The following is a 19712-nucleotide window of genomic DNA, read 5'->3' on the forward strand; positions in this document are numbered from 1 at the left end:
GAGCCCATCCAGTGAGTTTTCAATTTTAGGTATTGCAATCAGTTTTGAAATTTCCACTTAGTTCTTCTTTATATCTTCTTTTTACTGAAACTTTCTGTTTTCCATTTGTTTTAACAGTACTCATAATTGCTTATTAGAGCCTTTTTTGTGATAACCTTTTAAAAATCTTTATCAGATAATTCCAACATCTGTGTCATCTTGTTGGCATTTGTTAATTATCTTTTCTCATTGAAGTTGCAATTTTCCTGGTTCCTGGTATAATGAGTAATTTTGGAACATTCTGATTATTGCTATAAGATGCTGGATCTGTAAATTTTCTCTGTTGGTGTTTTCTACTTCACTAATTTAGCATTTACCTTGCTTCCTTCTACTTGCTTTGAGTTTAATTTACTCTTCTTTTTCTAGGTTCTTAAAATGGAATGAACTTTTGGTCACTGTTTTAGACTTTACTTCTTTTTATAAGCATTTAATGCTATAATTTTCCCATAAGCACTGCTTTAGGTGCATCCCACAAATTTTTTTCCAGTTTTGAAAGAGTTTACTTACAATAAAAACTATCAATTTTAAAGATATAATTCACTGAGTGTTGACAAGTGTATATAATTATTATAACCACTACCATATCATAATATAAAACATTTCCATCACCTGAAAAGCTTCTTCTTGCTTTTTTGTGGTCGATCCTATCCCCCAGCCCTGGCAATGTAGTTTTTTCTACTCTAGAATTTCATATACATGGAGTCATACAGTCAGTAGCCTCCAACCTCTGACTTTGTTCACTTAGCATAACACTTCTGAGATTTATCCATGTTGCTGCATGTATCCATTTCTTTCTTTTTATTGCTGTGTAGTACTCCCCTGTATAGATATTCCACATTCTGTTTATCCATTACCAGCTGATGTTTCTAGTTTAGGGATCTTACAAGGATAAGTCTTTATGTAGACGTATGTCTGCACATATTTATTTCTTTTGGAAGCTGGGTCATATAAAAAATGTTTTATATGCCAAACTGTTTTCTAAATTGGTTGTACCAGTTCACATTTTCACCAGTAATGTATGAGTTCAAGTTGCTCCACAGCCTCATCAATACTCAGTATTGTCATTCTTTTTAATTTTACTTATAGCCATTCTAGTGGAGATATAGTGGTAAACTCACTGTGCTTTTATTTTAAAATTGCTGTAATGACTATGATGTTGAGGATTTTTGTGTGTGTTATCTTATATCTCTGTATCATCCTTTATTTACTTATTTATTTATTTATATTTTTATTTTATTTTTTTGTTTGAGATGGAGCCTCATACTGTCACCCAGGCTGGAGTGCAATGGTGCGATCTTGGCTCATGGCAACCTCTGCCTCCCAGATTCATGTGATTCTCCTGCCTCAGCCTCCTGAGTAGCTGGTATTACAGGCTCACACCACCACACCCAGCTAATTTTTTGTATTTTAAGTGGAGATGGGGTTTCATCACATTGGCCAGACTGGTCTCAAACTCCTGACCTCATGATTCACCCGCCTCAGCCTCCCAAAATGCTGGGATTGCAGGTGTGAGCCACCGCACCCAGCCTATATCATCTTTTAAAAAATGCTTCAAGCAGTAATTTTTGCTCAACCCACCCTTTCCCCCTCTGTTTAATCCTATTCAGCTTTTTTAAAGAAGTTATTCTTATTGACAAGTTATAATTATATGTATTTATGGGGTACAATGTGATAGCTCCATACACATACACATTGTAGATAAGCAAATCAGACTAATCCATCACCTTGCATACTTATTTCTTTGTGGTGGAAAAATTTAAAATCCATTCTTTTAGCAATACTGAAATATAATATATGTCATTACTAACTATAGTCACCTTACTGTGAATAGATCACCAGAACTATTCCTCCTCTCTAACTGAAACTTTATACCTTTTGACCAATATTTCCCCTTTACCCGCCTTTCTCTCCAACGTCTGGTAACCACCATTCTACTCTCTACTTCAATGAGGTCGGACTTTTAGATTCTACATTTAGTGAGATAATACAATATTTGTCTTTTTGTGCCTGCCCTCTAGATAGCATAATGTCCTCTAGATTCATTCATGTTGTCACAAATGATAAAATTTCATTCTTTTTTCAAGCTGAATAGTATTCCATTGTGCATATGTATCACATTTTCTTTATCCACTCATCTGTTTATGGATACTTAGGTTGATTCCATATCTTCGCTATTGTGAACAATGCTGCAATGAATATGAGAGTGCAGATATCTCTTCAATATACTGATTTCAATTCCTTTGGATGTATACCCAGAAGTGGGGTTGCTGGATCATATGGCAGTTCTATTTTTAGTTTTTTAAGGAACATCTATACTGTTTTCCAAAACAGTTGTATCAATTTACATTCCCACCAAGTGTACAAGGCCATACATGTGTGGTCCATTTCTAAACTCTTTATTCTGTTTCATTGTCCTATATATCTAAATTTATCCCAATACTATCATGTCTTGATTACCGTAGGTTTATAGCAAGTTTGAAAATAGGGAGTGTAAGTCCTGCAACTTTGTTATTATTTTTTTAATTGCTTTGACTTTTTCAGGTCTGATGCATTTCCATTTCAATTTTAGCTTGTCAATTTCAATAACAAAAAGCCTTCTGGGATTTTGATTGGATTTCTTTGAATCTATACAATTTGGGGAGAATTTACATGGTAACAATACTGAGTCTTTGGATCCACAAGCATGCTATATCTTTCCAATTATGAAGTTGTTCTTCAATTTCTCTTGGCAACATTTTTTAGGTTTCACTAAACATATCTGGCACACATTTTGTTGAATTTTTCAAGTATTTCAGTTTTTATGCTACTGCTAGAGTATAAGTAACTTTTCTTGTAGCTTTTTGGAAATATAGCTAATATACAATAAATAGTTATTTAAAGTGTATAATTTGACATGTGTTGGCATCTGTATACACCAGTAAAACCATTACCCCAATTAAAATAATGAACATATCCATTTTCCCTAAAAGTTTTTTGTACCCCTCTGTTATTCTACCCTCCTGCCCTTTACAGCCTGACCCTTCCCACTTACCTTCCAGGCAACCACTGATCTTTCTATCTCTAGGGTTAGTTTGCACTTTCTAGAATTTCATATATATGGAATCATAAAGTATGTTCTCTTTTTCATCCTGCTTCATTAACTTAGCATAATTATTTTGAAAAATGTCCATGTTGTTGCATGTATCAATAGTTACTTCTTACTTATTACTGAGCCATATTCTACTCTATGGATGTATCACAATGTTTATCCAGTCAACTGTTGATAGACATTGTTTTATTTTCTCCAGTTTTTGCCTATTACAAATAAAAGCTGCTTTCAATGTTAGCATACAGGTATTTGTAGAGACATAAGTTGTCATTTCTCTAGAGTAAATACCCATGGGAAGAATGGCTGGTCATAAGGTAGATGTATGTTTAACATTTTAAACTCCAAACTGTTTTCCAAAATGGATGTAACCAGATTATGGATCATGGTAAAGTGGAAGGGCATACAGGCCAGAATAATCTTTTCTATATCTTTCATATGTGTGTTGGTAAGGGAGATTTATTCATTAATCAAATGTTACTGAATTAACTACTGAATACAACAAACTGGGTTAGGCACAGAGGACACAGCAATGAATAAGAGAGCCATGGTTCCTGCCGTTTGCTGCTTATATTCTAGAAGGAAAAACAGACACTGTAACAACATAGTTCACAATTATTTGCTCACAAAGACATACAGAGTGCTCTGAACCCAACCTGACTGGGGACTCTCTGAAAGCTTCTTTGAGATAGTAACAGCCGAGCTGAGTGTTGAAGGATGAGTAGAGATTAACAAGACAGATATAATCCCAAGGGACTGTGATAACACCACAAAATAGTAGTTCTGGGATCCAATATAACTCCCTTAGGATGTAAATATTTACTTATTTATTCCCTTAATCAGTCAAGCCTGCTCCCAATTCCTGCATGAAAATCAATCCTAGGCTTCAGCATAAAAAGCAGGATTTAGAAGCATCATGATCTTTTGTCTCTTGATTCAACACTAAACTGAGTCCCTTCTTCAAGATAGAAATGTCCCTTCTGAATAATGAAAACAACAATCTCTTTCGTGAATCATAGTAGAATCATGAATGGAATAATGAAAATAGCAGTAGTCATAATGATAACAGCAGCAGCAGCTAACATGGCATCTGTAAAGTGTACAGTCTACTGTCCATCACACAGGAGGTGTACTTACTGCCCTTTGGTGCTTACATTCCAAAAGGAAAAAAAGACACTAAACAACATAGTTCACCATTATTTGCTCACAAAGAGGTATAGAGTGCTCTGAACCCAACCTAGACTGGGGAATCTCACTTTCCATGTGGGAGGCACTATGTAATTTCATCCAATGCAAATAATAACCTCATGAAGTAGATACTGTCATTACCATTTTATATAAGAATGAACTATGTTCCAGAGAGATTAAATAACCTGTTCATCATCATAAATCGGTCAGTGATACAGCAGGAATTTGGGCACAGAAGCCCTAAAGCACCAATGGTAGGGGTACCTAAAAAATATATTTGTTTGCCTTAGAGTCAAAATAATTTTGTGACAGGCAAATGATATGCTGATGACTGTAAGTACTACTTCTGAGGACCACTGATCTCAGGCAAATGTCACTCACAGTAAAATCCTCAGGGAAGACAGCACAGTGTCAGAAAAATTTGGATTTAAATCCCAATTCTTCCACTTATTAGCTGTGTGACTATAGGCAAGTTATCTAACCTTACTTAGTCTCAGTACAGAATGAGAAAAACATACCTGCTTTGCAGGCCTGGGCCAAGATCATAAGTAATGTATGGAAACACTCAGGACGTTGACAGGAACATAGTAAGTTGTATATACAAGGTTGTTATCAAAGTTGTTCCTTCCATAGCGTCTGGAGATTCTGACTAACAGAGATAAGAAAGCTTCCTGGTTTCACTCTTCTAATAATTACTTCTTTAGAGGTAATATGGAATCAAACACAAGTAATCAGAGGAAAGAGGTAAAGATTCGAGTTCAGTCCCTTTAAGTGCTGCAAAACTTCCTCTCGTTAACATATTCTTAGTTGCTTAAAACAAACTCAGGGTTGAAAGAAATCAAAGGAATACATTTAGCCCACCCTTCTTTTAGTAGTCTTCCTTTAGACCAACTGAAAATACTAAAGAGACAGCACTCTGTCCATCTTGGCCATGCTGTTTTGAACATTCCTTTTTTCCACCTCTCTTTTGCCACAAAAATAAACAGATGAGTAGCATTTGAAGCCATTATATGCAATGAAGAGAGAAATCACTGGCAAAAAAAAAAAAAAATTAGTCTTTTTTCCATGACTTGATTAGAAAAACAAGTAGGCAATTTGTTTTTAAAATGGGAATAATAGTATACTAAATATCATCCAACACCCTAGACACTATGCTGTAAAAGTCATCTTCTACGAATAAAAATAAATCCAAAAAGATGAATGTATGTCTTATTAACTACTCTCATGCCTTTCATTGGTCAGTAACTACATCACCCAGGGCATTACATATCAATCTATTTCATAACAATTTCTTTTACACTCAAATGAAGCTACATTTTTTAAAAAACCTGGGAAAACTTGAGCTTTTAATTTTTGGTGGTGGTGATAAGTGTCGGGGGGAGTGGATTCCTTTTCCTTTCCCTTAAAATCCACCTTCGATTTAAGTGTTTAAAAATACATTTCTATAATAAATACATGTACTAAATATAGCTTCATTAAAAAAAAGTATGATTTAAGAACCCCAAATTCAACAAATCCTCAGTTAACTAAAGAAAATGGTTACCTCACTCCCCTTTCCCCTGAGCCAGCTATAGCTAAATGACTTGAACACTCTGCGTGCTTAAGTCTGATACCACCTCTACCCCCAGCCGCAGGCCTCCGCCTGTCGTCATCATGCATCTCACGTACACCCTGACAGGGCCCATCAATTCCTATTGCTTTTCACCAGGCCTCGACTCTGGCACTTTCCCCTGGGGAGACCTTTACTGGTCTCCATACTTAACCCTTGAACCCAGCCTAATCCATCAGCCTCACTGAATAAACGGTGATAGGGAATGTTTCTCCCTAAAGACAGGCAGCCAGCCTCTCCACTTAAAACTCAGAAAGAAAGCCATCAACAGGGTCTGCTTTGTTTGTCAGTGTCGCCAGCTTCTTCACTTATTGATGTTTTTATTGCTGCAGTGCCCAGCTGCTTGAGTCAAAGGAAGTGGTATTCAAGGAGACATCAATTAAGTGCTTGTTAAATGCTATAGATGCTCTTTTGAAATTGTCCTCTGGGACTCTCTTTGGGAGTTCCCAAAACCAGTGGAGGGCACAGTTGCCATTTTGGAATAGGGTTTCTCCAGTGCTTCACAGAACAGCTTCATAACCCACACTCTTATGCACACCTTTTGGACTCTACTGGCAGATTTTAGGAATTCTGACTTTTAAGAAGTAAATATAATACTCTTTTTTAGGAAAGACAAGCAGTCATAGAAAGTAATATTAAACATATAAACATAAGGTGTAAAACCTCCTTACCTCATAACCAAATTGCAGCTCATCAGAGGTCAGCATAATGATGTCATCATCAATGGCGAGAACAGCTTCCGTCTCGATTTCATCATAAGGGAAGAAACGGTTACTTAACTTGTTTTCAGCAGTCCTCACAACTTTTAATGGAACCCGGATTTTGGGCCAGAGAGAATCTGGAAAAAGGGAAAAGGTATTTACTATTCTCTTAATTTTGTGAGGAGATAAAGTAGTAAAAGCATGACATCACAAATGAGATAGAAGAATCAACTTCTATCCATGGCTCTCATCAAATCCAAAGGTACAACTGTGCCAGGGGAGATTCTCACAGATGCATCTTTATTATTATAAAAACTATATATACTGTACATACACACACACACACACACACAACACATATACACACATACAATATACATACATATTTATCCTCTCTAAATCCTTGTAACATTACTAATTCTCAACACTGTCCTAACTAGAATGAACAAATTGGCTTCAACTCACAATTGAGAGGCGGAGAAGCCAAACGACTCGACCAAGGTCACAATGACAGGAAGAAAAATAAAGTCTGCATTACCTCATTCTCAGGATCAAGACTTTAATATCAGAACTCTACCCACCTGTGTTAAATACTCTGTGAAATAGTTCCAGGTAAGTCTATCCTAGCTGAAAACTTGCCTGCAGCTGTTCTAGGAAATACAGTGTATGTGCTAAAGATGTCTGCCCTGACGTGCCCACCTCCGTCATGCAATCAAACAGCTTTCAGCGCCGCTAAAATCCACCCTTCATCCAAGTGTGTTTCATTGAATGAGTGTAGCTTCCTTAACTCAACACTGTATCCCCTCCCCCTGACTCACTAGGTTTGGTTTCTCATCATGACCAATTTACAAAGTAAATATCAAATTTCTAGGTCCAATTATGTGGGATTTTCTAGTATACGAAAGAAGCACCAACCCATGACTTGCCTTATATTTTTTTCCCATTCTACTTTATGAAATGACTGGAGTAATTGAACCACAGGTTCTTTGTTTAAAAACGCTGCATTTAGCAGAGCATGAAATTCAAACTTCTTTGGTACAGTACCCATGTCCATAGATCTCAGAGGGCAGTTTGTTCGTTACACATTTATCAAACGAGAATAGGAAGGCTAGGTATCATACTGCTTTCAAAAAGTCCATCATGACATTGTAGAAAAATCTCATTTTTGTGGGTCTTGAAGTCCCAAAGCGCTCATGGCCACTCCAAAGTCACCATAATGAAGGAGAAGTATGATACAGGGAAAGTCAGTAGGGAAAAGCTGTCTTAACTGACTGCATATAAAATGTTTTACTTCTGCATAGTTGTAATATAACTGGTTGTAGAACACACTGTTGTGGCACTCCCAGGGTCTCGGAAGGGGCCTGTGCAAGTGAGAGGCCTTGTAGTCAAGGAAGAGATTCATGGTCTTAAAATAAACCTGTGGCACAGAGGCTAAAAGAGAGTGGTCAGCTTCAAAAAGTATGTTTGGGAAAGGGCTGAATCCATGACCAAAGAAATAACCCTATGGGCCACTGCCTTTTCATCAATATCAACAGTTAATTATAGTTAATTCTTGGCACATAATTGATAAATATCTTTGGAATAATGCACGAACACATGACTGAAAGACTGGAGGCCTGAATTCTGCATTATCTATGGGATGTTAAGCAAGTCCATTCTTCTCAGGACAAGAATAAGCAGAGGGAAAGGGAGAAGTGGACTTTGTTAAGCAACTAATATATGCCAGATGCTTTACAGATGCACTGTCATTCAATCCTCCTGACAACCTTATGAGGCAGGAATTATTTACAAAGTAGCATTTTCACGGCTCAGAGAGGTTAATTAACTTGCCCAGTGATACACAGAAAATAATAAAGCTAGTATTTGAACTTAAGTCTGTTTAGCATTAAAAGACCAAAAAGGACATGCAGCTTCAGAATCCCATGTTTCTCTGGATCTGGAACAAAACTAGTAAGGTTCAATCACTTTCTCCAGCAAGCATTCTTATTCTTGCTTGATCCCTACTTCCTATACCAGATAAATAAAATCCCTGTCATACAACTACCGTTTCCAAATCCTTGTAAAACATGAATACATTGTAACAGTGGTCCTCAACCTTTTTGGCACCAGAGACCAGTTCTGAGGAAGAAAATTTTTCCATGAATTGCGGGGGAAGGTGGGGCAGGGATGGTTTTAGGATGAAACTACTCCACCTCAGATCATTCGGCATTAGATTCTCATAAGGGGCGCGCAACCTAGATCCCTGCATGAGCCGTTCACAATAGGGTTCTCACTCTAGTGAGAATCTAATGCTGCCGCTGATCCTACAGGAGGCCGGAGTTCAGGCGGTACCCACCATTCCTCCTGCTGTGCAGCTCGGTTCCTAACAGGTCACAGATGGCTACGGGTTCATGGCCTGGGGTTGGGGACCCCTGTACCGTAACATCTAAAATGAAGGAGGTTATAGCCCTACCTACCAGACCAGTGGTTTTCAAAACTTTTGGTCTCAGAATCCCTTTATGCTCTTAAAAATTATTGAAAATCCCAAAGAGATTTTGTTTATATAGGATACACACACACGTGTGTGCACACATGCACAAACACACACATAAACACACTACTTACTATATTAGTAATTAAAACTGAGGAAATTTTAAAACATGAAATACATGAAAATATACAAGCACACATTCCATTAGCTTGTATATGGCCACTCCAAAGTCACCATAATGAAGGAGAAGTATGATACAGGGAAAGTCAGTAGGGAAAAGCTGTCTTAACTGACTGCATATAAAATGTCACTCATGACCTGTAGATTCTGGAGAACTCTACTGTACATTTGTGAGAGAATAAAAGAAGTGGAAAGATACATTATGACTAAGTGTGATTATGAAAATAATTTCCATATCCTGGATCTCCTGAAACGATCTCAGGGATGTTCACGGTACCCGGATTACACTCAGAAATCAGAGTTAGACTCTGTTCAGATTTGGGTACCACAACGTTAAGAGAAGTACCAACAAGCCCAGAAAATAGTTGAGAAGAAATAACAAAGATAGTGCAGGCATCTGTATCCAGGCTTTCTATAGAATGCTTAAAGAAATGAAGTGTGCCACTTATCACTTTATTGCCTCTCAGTTTCAACTGTAGTCATCATTGCCCTGTTAGTGATAGCCGAACTGGACCCTGCAATCATGTCTCCTTTGCCAGCTGGCATGGCGTCACACTGTGTCAGTACAGGGCACTGAAGGGCCAGTGCAGTGCGTGGGGGTGGCTTTCTTCCTAGTTCTGGTATGCCTTTTATACTTCTTGCTCCAGTAGTGCCTGGCCAGCAGGCAGGCAGGCAGGGGCACTTGTCTCTAGCAAGTGTAAGTAGCACCTCTTCCCTGGGGAGGCTTCCCAGCAGGTTCTAGCACACCCCAACAGGCTTCCCAGTGAACTTAACAGCACCCCTCCAGGCAGCTTCCCAGCAAGTTATGTGGATGCCCCACCAGCAACTCAGCCAAAATTCTCCCTGTGGGTAGCTCCAGGTGAGCTCCACTAAAGCCCTAGCCAGTTTCCCAGCAAGTTCACAGATTCCTGTTGAATTCTATGTGTAGATGAGGGCATGATTGGGTTTCCTGCTTGTCAACTTTGGCCTGTGGCACTTCAGTAAACTTTACTAATCCAGTGAGTGTGATTAGTAAGGTGTGAATCTCAGATCTAGCTGGGGAAGGGGCTCTCCCAAGTTTATTTTCTATAATCTTTAGAGTTCTCTTTACCCTTTAGTAGGCAAATCCTGTTACTAGTTAATAATTCTTCAGATTAAATTTTTCCTGTTCAAATTACCATGCGGTTTCTGTCTCCTAAATGCACCTTGACTAATATTCTTGGGCTATCAGAAAGATTATCGAATGAAAAGGGAATTGTTCTCTATGGCCTCTAGAGTTAGAAGCATGACAAATGGAAGGGTAGAAGTTACAGGGAAACTGATTCAGACTTAAAATAGGTAAGAACTTCCTGATGGTATAAACTGTTCTAAGATGTGTTGCGTTCGGCAGCACAATGTGCCCTTTTACTTCAAATGCACTCACTTAGGTCAGATTTCTACTTGATATCAGGTGGAAACTAAACAAGATGGCTCTATGGCCAAGGATTCCACGAGGCAGCAAACATCTCAGAAAGAACACAGTCTTTGGAAACAGCTTCGGATCCCAGGTCTACCACTTACTTGTCATGTGACCTTGAACAAGTTAAACACCCTGAGCCTGCTTCTTCAACTACGAAGAAGGAATAACGACGCCACCATCTTGACATGATTGACTGTGAGGATGAATGGGAAAGTATTCAGCAACACAGTGCCCAGAACACCGGCGGTAGTCACTAAATGTCAGCCATGCTGTCTCTGGAAAGTCTGCGTCTACCCACAGAACCAGAGCATTTTTTCTGAACCCTAGGTAGCAGTGTCAAAGTGGTACATTTGAGATCTGGTACAATCCAGTGGTATACCCCTGGCTCAGGCCTTCCACATCCACTTTGAGAGAAGCAAGATCCCTGCCATGAATCCTCTAAACTCTCACACGCTAATAAAACAAAAGAACATGGAACTTTGGTCATGTTAATTCCACAAGGCAACAAACAGCTCCTCTTTCCACTATGTAGAGAAACTAGGCTAGCTACTTTGATTAAGTATGAACGTACCTCTACACTGGATGGAATCTGGACTTACAATTGGGGAATGTGTATAGCACATTCAACCCATAGACAGCTTTCCACACTGTTCATCTATATATGTCCAAAGAATTACCTGAGACCATGTCCACAAAGAACTAACTTGCCTCTGTGAAGTCTTTGAAGGGGAGGTTTTAGAGAGCAATGAAGACCCAGGAGGATGATATGGGGTGCAGGTAGAAATATAGACTGAATCACGGCTTTTTAAGATACACGGTTACTCTTCCCTGTTGTAAGTTAGGTCTGAGTAGCCAAAAGTCGGCTTTGGCAAAAGGTGTCTCCATTTTACTGATCAGCTATCTGTGGACCATCATTACCACCAGACAGGACTCTAAATAGAATTCTCAGTTTCATGTTTTCCCTTTGTCAAATTAAACGGCCTCCATGAAAGAGAAGTAGCATTCCCTCAGGCTTCTGACAGTATCCCTTTTGTGGAGGCCAGAAATGAGAGGGCAGCAATCAAAGAATAAGCATTAAAATTATATCCTGCCTTTAGATAATTCTGATATGGAATTTTGATTCTGGAAAGGTAACCTTTAAAAAAATCAGGACTGGAGCAGTAGAAGGAGAAGAGCATGAGGTAGGAAAGAAAAATATATGTGAAAAAGAAAAGAGGTTTTTTCCTTCCCATTAGTCTTTTCAAAAAAATAGATTTACTTTTCTGTCTCTCTGAGTCCCTGACAAGGATCTAGTTCTTATATATGATCCCAAATCAAAGAACTGACAACACAAGATGATTTTCCTACAACTAAATGGTAATCTAAATAGACATGGGGGGGGGGGGGTTAGTGCAAAGGGCGTGAGCTTTGGATCTAGAAAGATCTGTGTTGATTTCTGACAAATTACTAATCTGAGTTTCATTTTTCTTATTTTTGTAAAATGGGGATAATAATAGCTTCGTTGCAGGCTTGTCCTAAGGTCTAGAGATAATAAGCATGTAGCACAGTTCCTATTCCTAGGATTTAAAAAGTATATAATATGGTTACATCATTATCATCTTCACAAATGGATTCTTGTGAAGTCCTATGAACTTCACTTCTCTACTGATAACATGAAGAGGTCTAGACAAAGGATATGGGGGTGACCCCTAGAATGCAGACAGAAACTGTCATAGCTAGAAATCTTCAGGCCTAACTTCTATTGCTTAGCCTAAATGGGGTCTTTTTTCCTTACTCCTTTAAATTCTAAATGAAACAGCATGCTGTTGTATCTTATGTCTCATCCTGTGAACCTATAACAGACAAAATAGAAATGTCACCTTCCATTCATACAAAGTAGCCTGAAAAATATGATTTTTCAAATGCATTGCAGAATTTATGAAAAACAAACAGCTGAGCCAGGTGACCTGATAACTTCACAGTATGAGCTTTAGTCCAGCTCAAAGGAGAAAAAGAACTCCTTGTGTTATGGATTTCTTTTTTTAAGTATATTGATTAACGGTTTTCTCCACGTTGGATGCCAAGAGAAATGTGAGCAAAGACATTTTTCTCCAACTTGGCAAAGGTACTACAAAATGGTCAGGTTAACTGAAGATGACCCCAAGTCCCTCCTGCCAATCACTATCATAAATACAACCACAGATTCACAAAATAAATTATCAGATTATCTCCATACGAACCTTAAGCCTACTTCAGAATTGCCTGAGTTGCTGGTGTACAGCTGGTCTCATGAACCAACTCCCCGCAGTCCTAGAACTTGGCTCACAAGGAAGGTGGCTGCTGCTTTTACTCCCCTGTTGACCATCCTGGGTTGCTGACATGCTCAGCCAATACCACCCTGCCTGCTAAGGACTATGCAAATCACAATCTGAAGCTGGGGGGCTCCTGATATTAATACAAATTTAAAACTAAAGTCAGTTAAAAGAAGAAAGGCAGTAGCCTGCCTTTTCTTCTGACAAAGCTCAAAATCAATGTGATGAAAGCTCACTGGAAATTTCAATTGCCTAGTCTAAGTATTTACTTAAACTTAAAACCCAGAAATTTGGACTTAAGTATAACCAAAAGAAAAAAGTATTTGGTTGGGTTGGAGAATGAAAAAAAAAAAAAAAATAGGAAGGCGGGTAGATTTCTGCCTACACAAATCCTCCCAGCAGCAGACATGGTAACCACAATATTTATTTTAGTAAATGTAGAGAAAGCGAAAAACATCACTTTTGCCTCTAATATTTCAAAGACTTGGACTTGCTTTTATATATATATATATAATATATATGTTACTAATGCTGTATGTGAAAAATCAGATGCCTTTGCTGGCATGCGGACCAGAGCTGACAGCCTCATTTACCAACTGAACAAACACCCCACAGAAGATTAAACATGGTTCATGTTCTCCCCAAATAACCACATAGCCAGAGCCAGAGCCCTGACCTAAAAACCGCTGTTAGAAAAAAGCCAGTCCAGTCACTACACGTGTCAAAATTAGGGCCTCATCAGTTAAGGGCTCTTTTTCCTCCCTAGAGTCAAAGTCTTTTAAAAATAAAGTCCTGGTCATAAAATTAACCACTACATTTTAGCAGGGTCTTACCAAAAATTAAAACTGAACACCCAACTCCAAAATCTGGGCTCCTGCTACACTGCCTTTAGTTGTGCCAGTGTAGAGGCTTAGATCAAGAAGGGGAAAAAAAAGTTATCCTTTCTCACAGTTTGCAACGATACCTTCCCAAAAGAAGTGACACAAATTCACAATAAATAACTCACCTTATGCCTAAAGTGGCTAATCAGGAGTTATAAGGAGAAGCCTCTTTTGCATTTAGCACTGTAATTTGCAATTCTGCCTTTCAGGCAGGACTGCAGGAGCAGGCTGAGAGTCTCTCTGAAAGCTGGTGGCCTTTGCATGCAGGAGCAAATACAGGCCTGTGACTACCACAAGACACAATAAGCCATTCCAGACCCAATGACAGGCCCCAGACTTCCTTCTACAAATATAACTCATCCTTTATAAATGAAGGGACTAATTAGCAATGCAATACCATCCAATTCACTTCACTCTGGAGAAAGGCAATTGGTATGAATAAATCCAAGTCAACAATTTCCTTCTTCACATAGTTCCTTATAATTGTCTCTCTTTTCCTTCCTTTCTATATTCTCACCCTCCCTTCTTAAATGATGCCCACATCTTCCTTTTTCTTTTACCCCTTTCCTTCTCCCTCATTAAGTACCAAACAAAACAAAAACCCAGAAAACTGGCCATGCAATAGTGTTGAGAAAGAGCAAACAAATCTTGGCATAGAAAACTAATTTTTAAAAATCAGGGAATAATATAAGACCTTCATTTAAAATAGCTGTTTTATTTACTCAAACTGTGGCTCCCTAAATCTAAAAAGAAAGCATATGATTCTCTCAGAGAATAAACATCTCATGAAGTGAAGGAAAAACTAAAGAATTTTCTCAAGGCAAATTCTGATTTGCCTAACAGAGCCAGAAATATGGTCTTCTTCCAGCCTGGACTATAGATCTACTACTGGCCATTTTCAGGGTTGACTCTCCCGACTTCAGTATATCCATAAAAGAGACTAGCCATAAAAAGTGTAGATACTACTGTCAGGCAATAAACTAGACCTTATCGGTGACAGTGGTGCACATTACTAACTTCAAACTCATTCATTCCTTGCTCTAATCCATCAGAAACTTCCTGGCTTTAATAGGCTATAAATGGCAGGAGCTTTGAAGTCCCTGGGATTAGGATCAGTAATACACAGACTGAATGAGAAACTAAATGCAGGTGGAACATACTCTGTGCGTCCCGAATTAAAAACAAATCCAATGAATCAAATAGTCCTCAACCCTAGCTGCCAGCCAGCAGATTACAGGGGTGGCCAAGGCAAGGAACAAAGTGATTAAGGGAGAACCAATGGGAACTTCTAGTGATTGCTCTCTTTAAGGACCTGACTTGAAGTCTGGACAGGGTATGCTTTGCTGCTGACTTTTCCAATCAGACGTGAGGCCATCCTTTTTTATTTTATTATTATTATTTATTTTTGGAGGAAAGTACAGCATCAGAGCAGAGATAAGAAAGGAGAAAACTAATGCCTTTTAAACTGAGTTTTCATGTAAACAAATCAGCTGAGATGGCTGAGGGAAGCTGAGATCTGTTTTCCCAAGGCTGATAGCCTTTGATCCTATTGATTCCTAAGCCCTCAAACACTTGTGGCTACAGAGTATGCCAGGGCTTGGAGTTAAATGGGCCACCCTAGAACAAGAATGAGAGGACTGAGAAAAATGAAGGCATGCTGTCTCAGAAATGGCATTGCTATTGACAAAGCAGGAAAATTTATTTAAAACAAAGGATGTGAATAATTTGGCCATCCAAAATCAATCCAGCTGAGAGATGCACTAAGGCTTCTTACCTTCTGGAGGGTTTTTATTCTGATTATTCCAGACGACAAGCAGTTTGGATAGACTGGGCACCTTGGACACTTCAGTGATGACCCGGAAGAGGCTCTCTACTCGGTCGTAAGTGAGGACTATGGCGGTGAACCCTTGAGACTGTGGTGGGATCAGCGGGAGGAAGAGTGGATTGCTCACACTGCCCCACTTCTACAAGAGGACAGATTAACACAGGTCAGAAAAGCAGCTGTAACAATATGGCTCACCCAATATCGTCAGCAAACCCAAACATGGCAGGCTTGGTGGCTTTTACCAGGACTGATTCCAGAGCTAAGCAACTGCTCAAAGTCTTTCCCTCCTCAAAATTTGCATGGACTAATTAAGTTTGGCCCTGATATCACTGAAAAAGGAGCTGAGAACTTTTGCAGCTGAGAAAAGAACTCTAGTTAAACACGGCAGACTAAAGCATGCATTTATCTCCACTCTCTCCCCAAACCCAATAAAAAGGCAGTTGATGAATATAAAAGAATACAAATCTACAAGGACAAAGAGATGGGAGAAGAGACAACAGCTGATGGGCCTATTACGATATTTCTGAAAGACGGAAAGGGCTAGAGAAGGGATAGCAGAGGAGGAGTGAGAGTGGAGACGTGGGCACCTACGAGGAGGGGAGGCAGCAATGGCAAGCAAGCCAACCTGGGAATTCACAGGGCTCAGGAATGAAACTCACCAGATACCTTGTGAGGTAAGAGGAGCGGTAAGGTTGAAAACAGGAAGACTGTTAAAAATCTGTGTAAGGAGCAGTTAGAGGCCCAGATTCACAAACCCTCCCTTGATCCTACTCAGCCAGAAAACGACTCGTCCCTTATCCCAGCTAGAGAAGGGAGGTTTCCTTTCTGAGGAAACTGAAGCTCTAGACAGGGAAATACAGGCACAGAGGAGAGGAAAATATAGGCTAAAAATCTACATTCTGAATGATGGGCCCTACAGCCTTCTTTCCCCTTCAGTTCCCAAAGCGTTGGCAACCATGTGGCTAGCTCGGCACCCCAACATCTTACAGTGAAGTCCTCCAGGCAATAAGCTGGCCTTCACACAGAGAACTTCCAATCAGCTTTTCAGTGCTTCCCTCTCAATCATGAGCAGATTCTAGAATCACAGACATTTCAAGAGCATCTTCAGCATGAATGACAGAAACCAAACGAATAAAGAAGAAAAGGAACTTAGAAGTAACAGGAACAACAGAAGTAGCAGAAGGAAATTAAAACAGCATCAACAACAAATTGTATCCACTGGGAGATAAGATTCTTCATCCATGAAACAAGAATAAATTCCTATTTTTATTTTAAAAGCTCTATCAAAGAACAGAAACAACTCTTTGACATTAAAAATATAATAGTTTAAAAATTTTTTTAAGGGCAGGATTGCTACCTGGTTGGTCCTGCCAGTCGGGGGAAAAAAGGTCAGGATTGCAAGATAAAGATGACAAAATATTCCAGACTGGTGAACAAAAAGGCAGAGATGAAAAATAAGAACAGAAAAAATGAGAAAATCTAGGAGGTCCAACATCCATTTAATAGGAGATTGCAGAAAAGAAAACACAGACTATGGGAGAAATAAATCTATCAAAGAAATTAAAGAAGTTCTCAGTACGTAAGATATGAGAGGTATGAATTTTCAGATTGCAAACGATTAACAGAAGTAGCACAGTGAATTTTTTAAAAAGACAAAAATAAACAAAAACCACTGCCATATTACAGTGCATATTTCTGAACACAGAGAATAAAGAGAAAATGCTCACAATGTGTGAAAATAGGTGAGAAACATATGAGTTCAATGTACAATTCTCAAAACTTATCTGTTAAGTGTGAAATGTTTTTAAAATAAAGTTTAAAAAGTAATGAAAGAAATTCAATCTCTTTGCTATCATTAAAATATTAAGTACTTTTAATACAGCAATGTAAGCAAAACTATTTTTGTACTGATAATAATTAAGATTATTTAAATGTTCTTATATTTTTTACCAGCTTTATTAGGATATGATTCATATACCATACAATCTACCCACTTAAAGCATATAAAGGTTTTGGTATATTACATTGTTCACTTTTTAAAACTGTAGTAAAATAGATATAATATTAAATTTGCCATTTTAACCATTGTTAAATGTGTAATTCAGTGGCATTAATTATACTCATATTCCTATGTTATCATGCAAAAAGCCCAGGACTGAACTCCATCTTTGCCAGAAGGTGGCTGAGTATGAAATGTCCTATCTGCTATCACGGCTGCTGCATACTTCCCAGCCTTTTATACTCTGGGATTGTCAAGGTCCCCTATCAATCTCATCCATATCACTGATGGACACCCATCACCACCTTTGTGACAACGGCTGTCTGCCAGATGTAAGAGTGTGGGATGAGAAATGCACACAAACACACGGAATACACATGGGATGGAAACTCAGAGAAGCTGAATGCGATTCCTGGGGTCCTAATTTCAGGATATTAAAGCCAAAGTGTCCACAACATGCTATAATTAGATTTCACAACCAAGACACAATAGGAAAGGCCATCTTTTCTTTTTCTTTTTTTTTCTTTGAGACAGAGTTTCACTCTTGTTGCCCAGGCTGGAGTGCAATGGCACAATCTTGGCTCACCTCAACCTCCATCTCCCGGGTTCAAGAGATTCTACGGTCTCAGCCTCCCAAGTAGCTGGGATTACAGGCATGCACCACCACACTCAGCTAATTTTGTATTTTTAGTACAGACAGGGTTTCTCCATGTTGGTCAGGCTGGTCTCAAACTCCCAACCTCAGGTGATCCACCTGCCATAACCTCCCAAAGTGCTGGAATTACAGGTGTCAGCCACCACGCCCGGCCAGGAAAGTCCGTCTTTTCAATGTTGACCTTCTGTTTCCATGACATCACACTTTAATATTAAACTGTAGTCTTAGGAAGGTGCCTGGATTTTCATATTTGACCTTAGCAACTCATTGTATTTCTAGAAACCTTTTTGAGTTTTCTACCCCAAATTTTATTCTTTATCTCTTCCTGACCTTTATGGAAACTGAAGTCAGAAAGTAGCCCTATATTTAAGTCATAATTAATCCCCAGGGACGGTTCATGGTCTATGTGTCATCACTATCCCCAACCCAGTCACCTAACCCTCTTGACACAATACTCACTAATGCCTGCTTGGAAAACATCATTTTAAGTGGAAAAGAAACAAAAAGATTCTTTTAAAAAAGTGTATAAAATGATTTAATGTGTGATATTGAAACAGTCAAGATTTACTGAGTACTTACTAAGTGCAAAGCACTGTGCTTTACATGTATTACCTCATTAGATACTCACAACAACCCCCAAGATAGATACGGTTATTGTTCTCACTTTACAGATGAGGAAACTGCAGAACTAGAAATAGCAAATGATGTTCAAGGCTATATAACCTGTAAGTGATGGAAGTGAGATACAACTCAAGCAATCTGATTCCAGAACACCAGACGGTAATGGTTCACAGCCCTTCCCTACGCCCTCCTACATACATACCCAGACCGGGTATGCATCACCATTTTATAGACTTTGGAAAATGCAAGTGTGGGGCACTCCAGAGTTTGCTGCTTCTAGCTCTTTTCTCAGACAAAAATCCTAAAAGTTCTTGATCCTTGTTAATAAAATCTGGGCCAACAAGCAAGAACCCACCCCAAACACTATGATTTCAGAGAGTCTATGGAATAAAAACACACCAAATATATAACACTGACACAAAGTGTGCACATAAATTTAAAAAGGTAAATACACCACTAAAACAGAAGGAAAAACTATTAAAACTCTAACAGAATGAGGTCTGTTCTTTGGGAGAAGGGGGTTGAATGCCAACACACTTAAATGTCTTTATGACATTAAGAGGAGAGGAAAATTCCCTAAGAGATGCAAAGCTTAGACTCACAAAACGAGTGCCTTGGCATTTAAAGTAAGGCACCCCTGAAAGGCATCGCAGCTCTGATTTCAAGGAGCTGCCAGGGACATGGAGCCAGAGTCGCTGGCAAGACAACAGATCGGGTCTCATCCCACATG

General features: G+C 38.9%; 1 protein-coding gene across 4 annotated transcripts in view; it reads right to left on the reverse strand.

Annotated features, from left to right (window-relative positions):
• Nucleotides 1-19712, reverse strand: part of EXT2 (exostosin glycosyltransferase 2) — a 202498-nt gene that overhangs the window by 75750 nt on the left and 107036 nt on the right. For all 4 annotated transcript variants that reach the window (XM_050758871.1, XM_050758872.1, XM_050758870.1 and 1 more), the window contains exons 9-10: nt 15657-15846; nt 6593-6759 (exon numbers count right to left, since the gene is read on the reverse strand). In XM_050758871.1, coding sequence (XP_050614828.1) covers nt 6593-6759; nt 15657-15846 — 357 coding nt within the window. The remainder of the gene's footprint in view (nt 1-6592; nt 6760-15656; nt 15847-19712) is intronic.

The sequence above is a fragment of the Macaca thibetana genome, chromosome 14 (assembly GCF_024542745.1).
Source record: "Macaca thibetana thibetana isolate TM-01 chromosome 14, ASM2454274v1, whole genome shotgun sequence".
In the NCBI taxonomy this organism is placed as follows: domain Eukaryota; kingdom Metazoa; phylum Chordata; class Mammalia; order Primates; family Cercopithecidae; genus Macaca; species Macaca thibetana.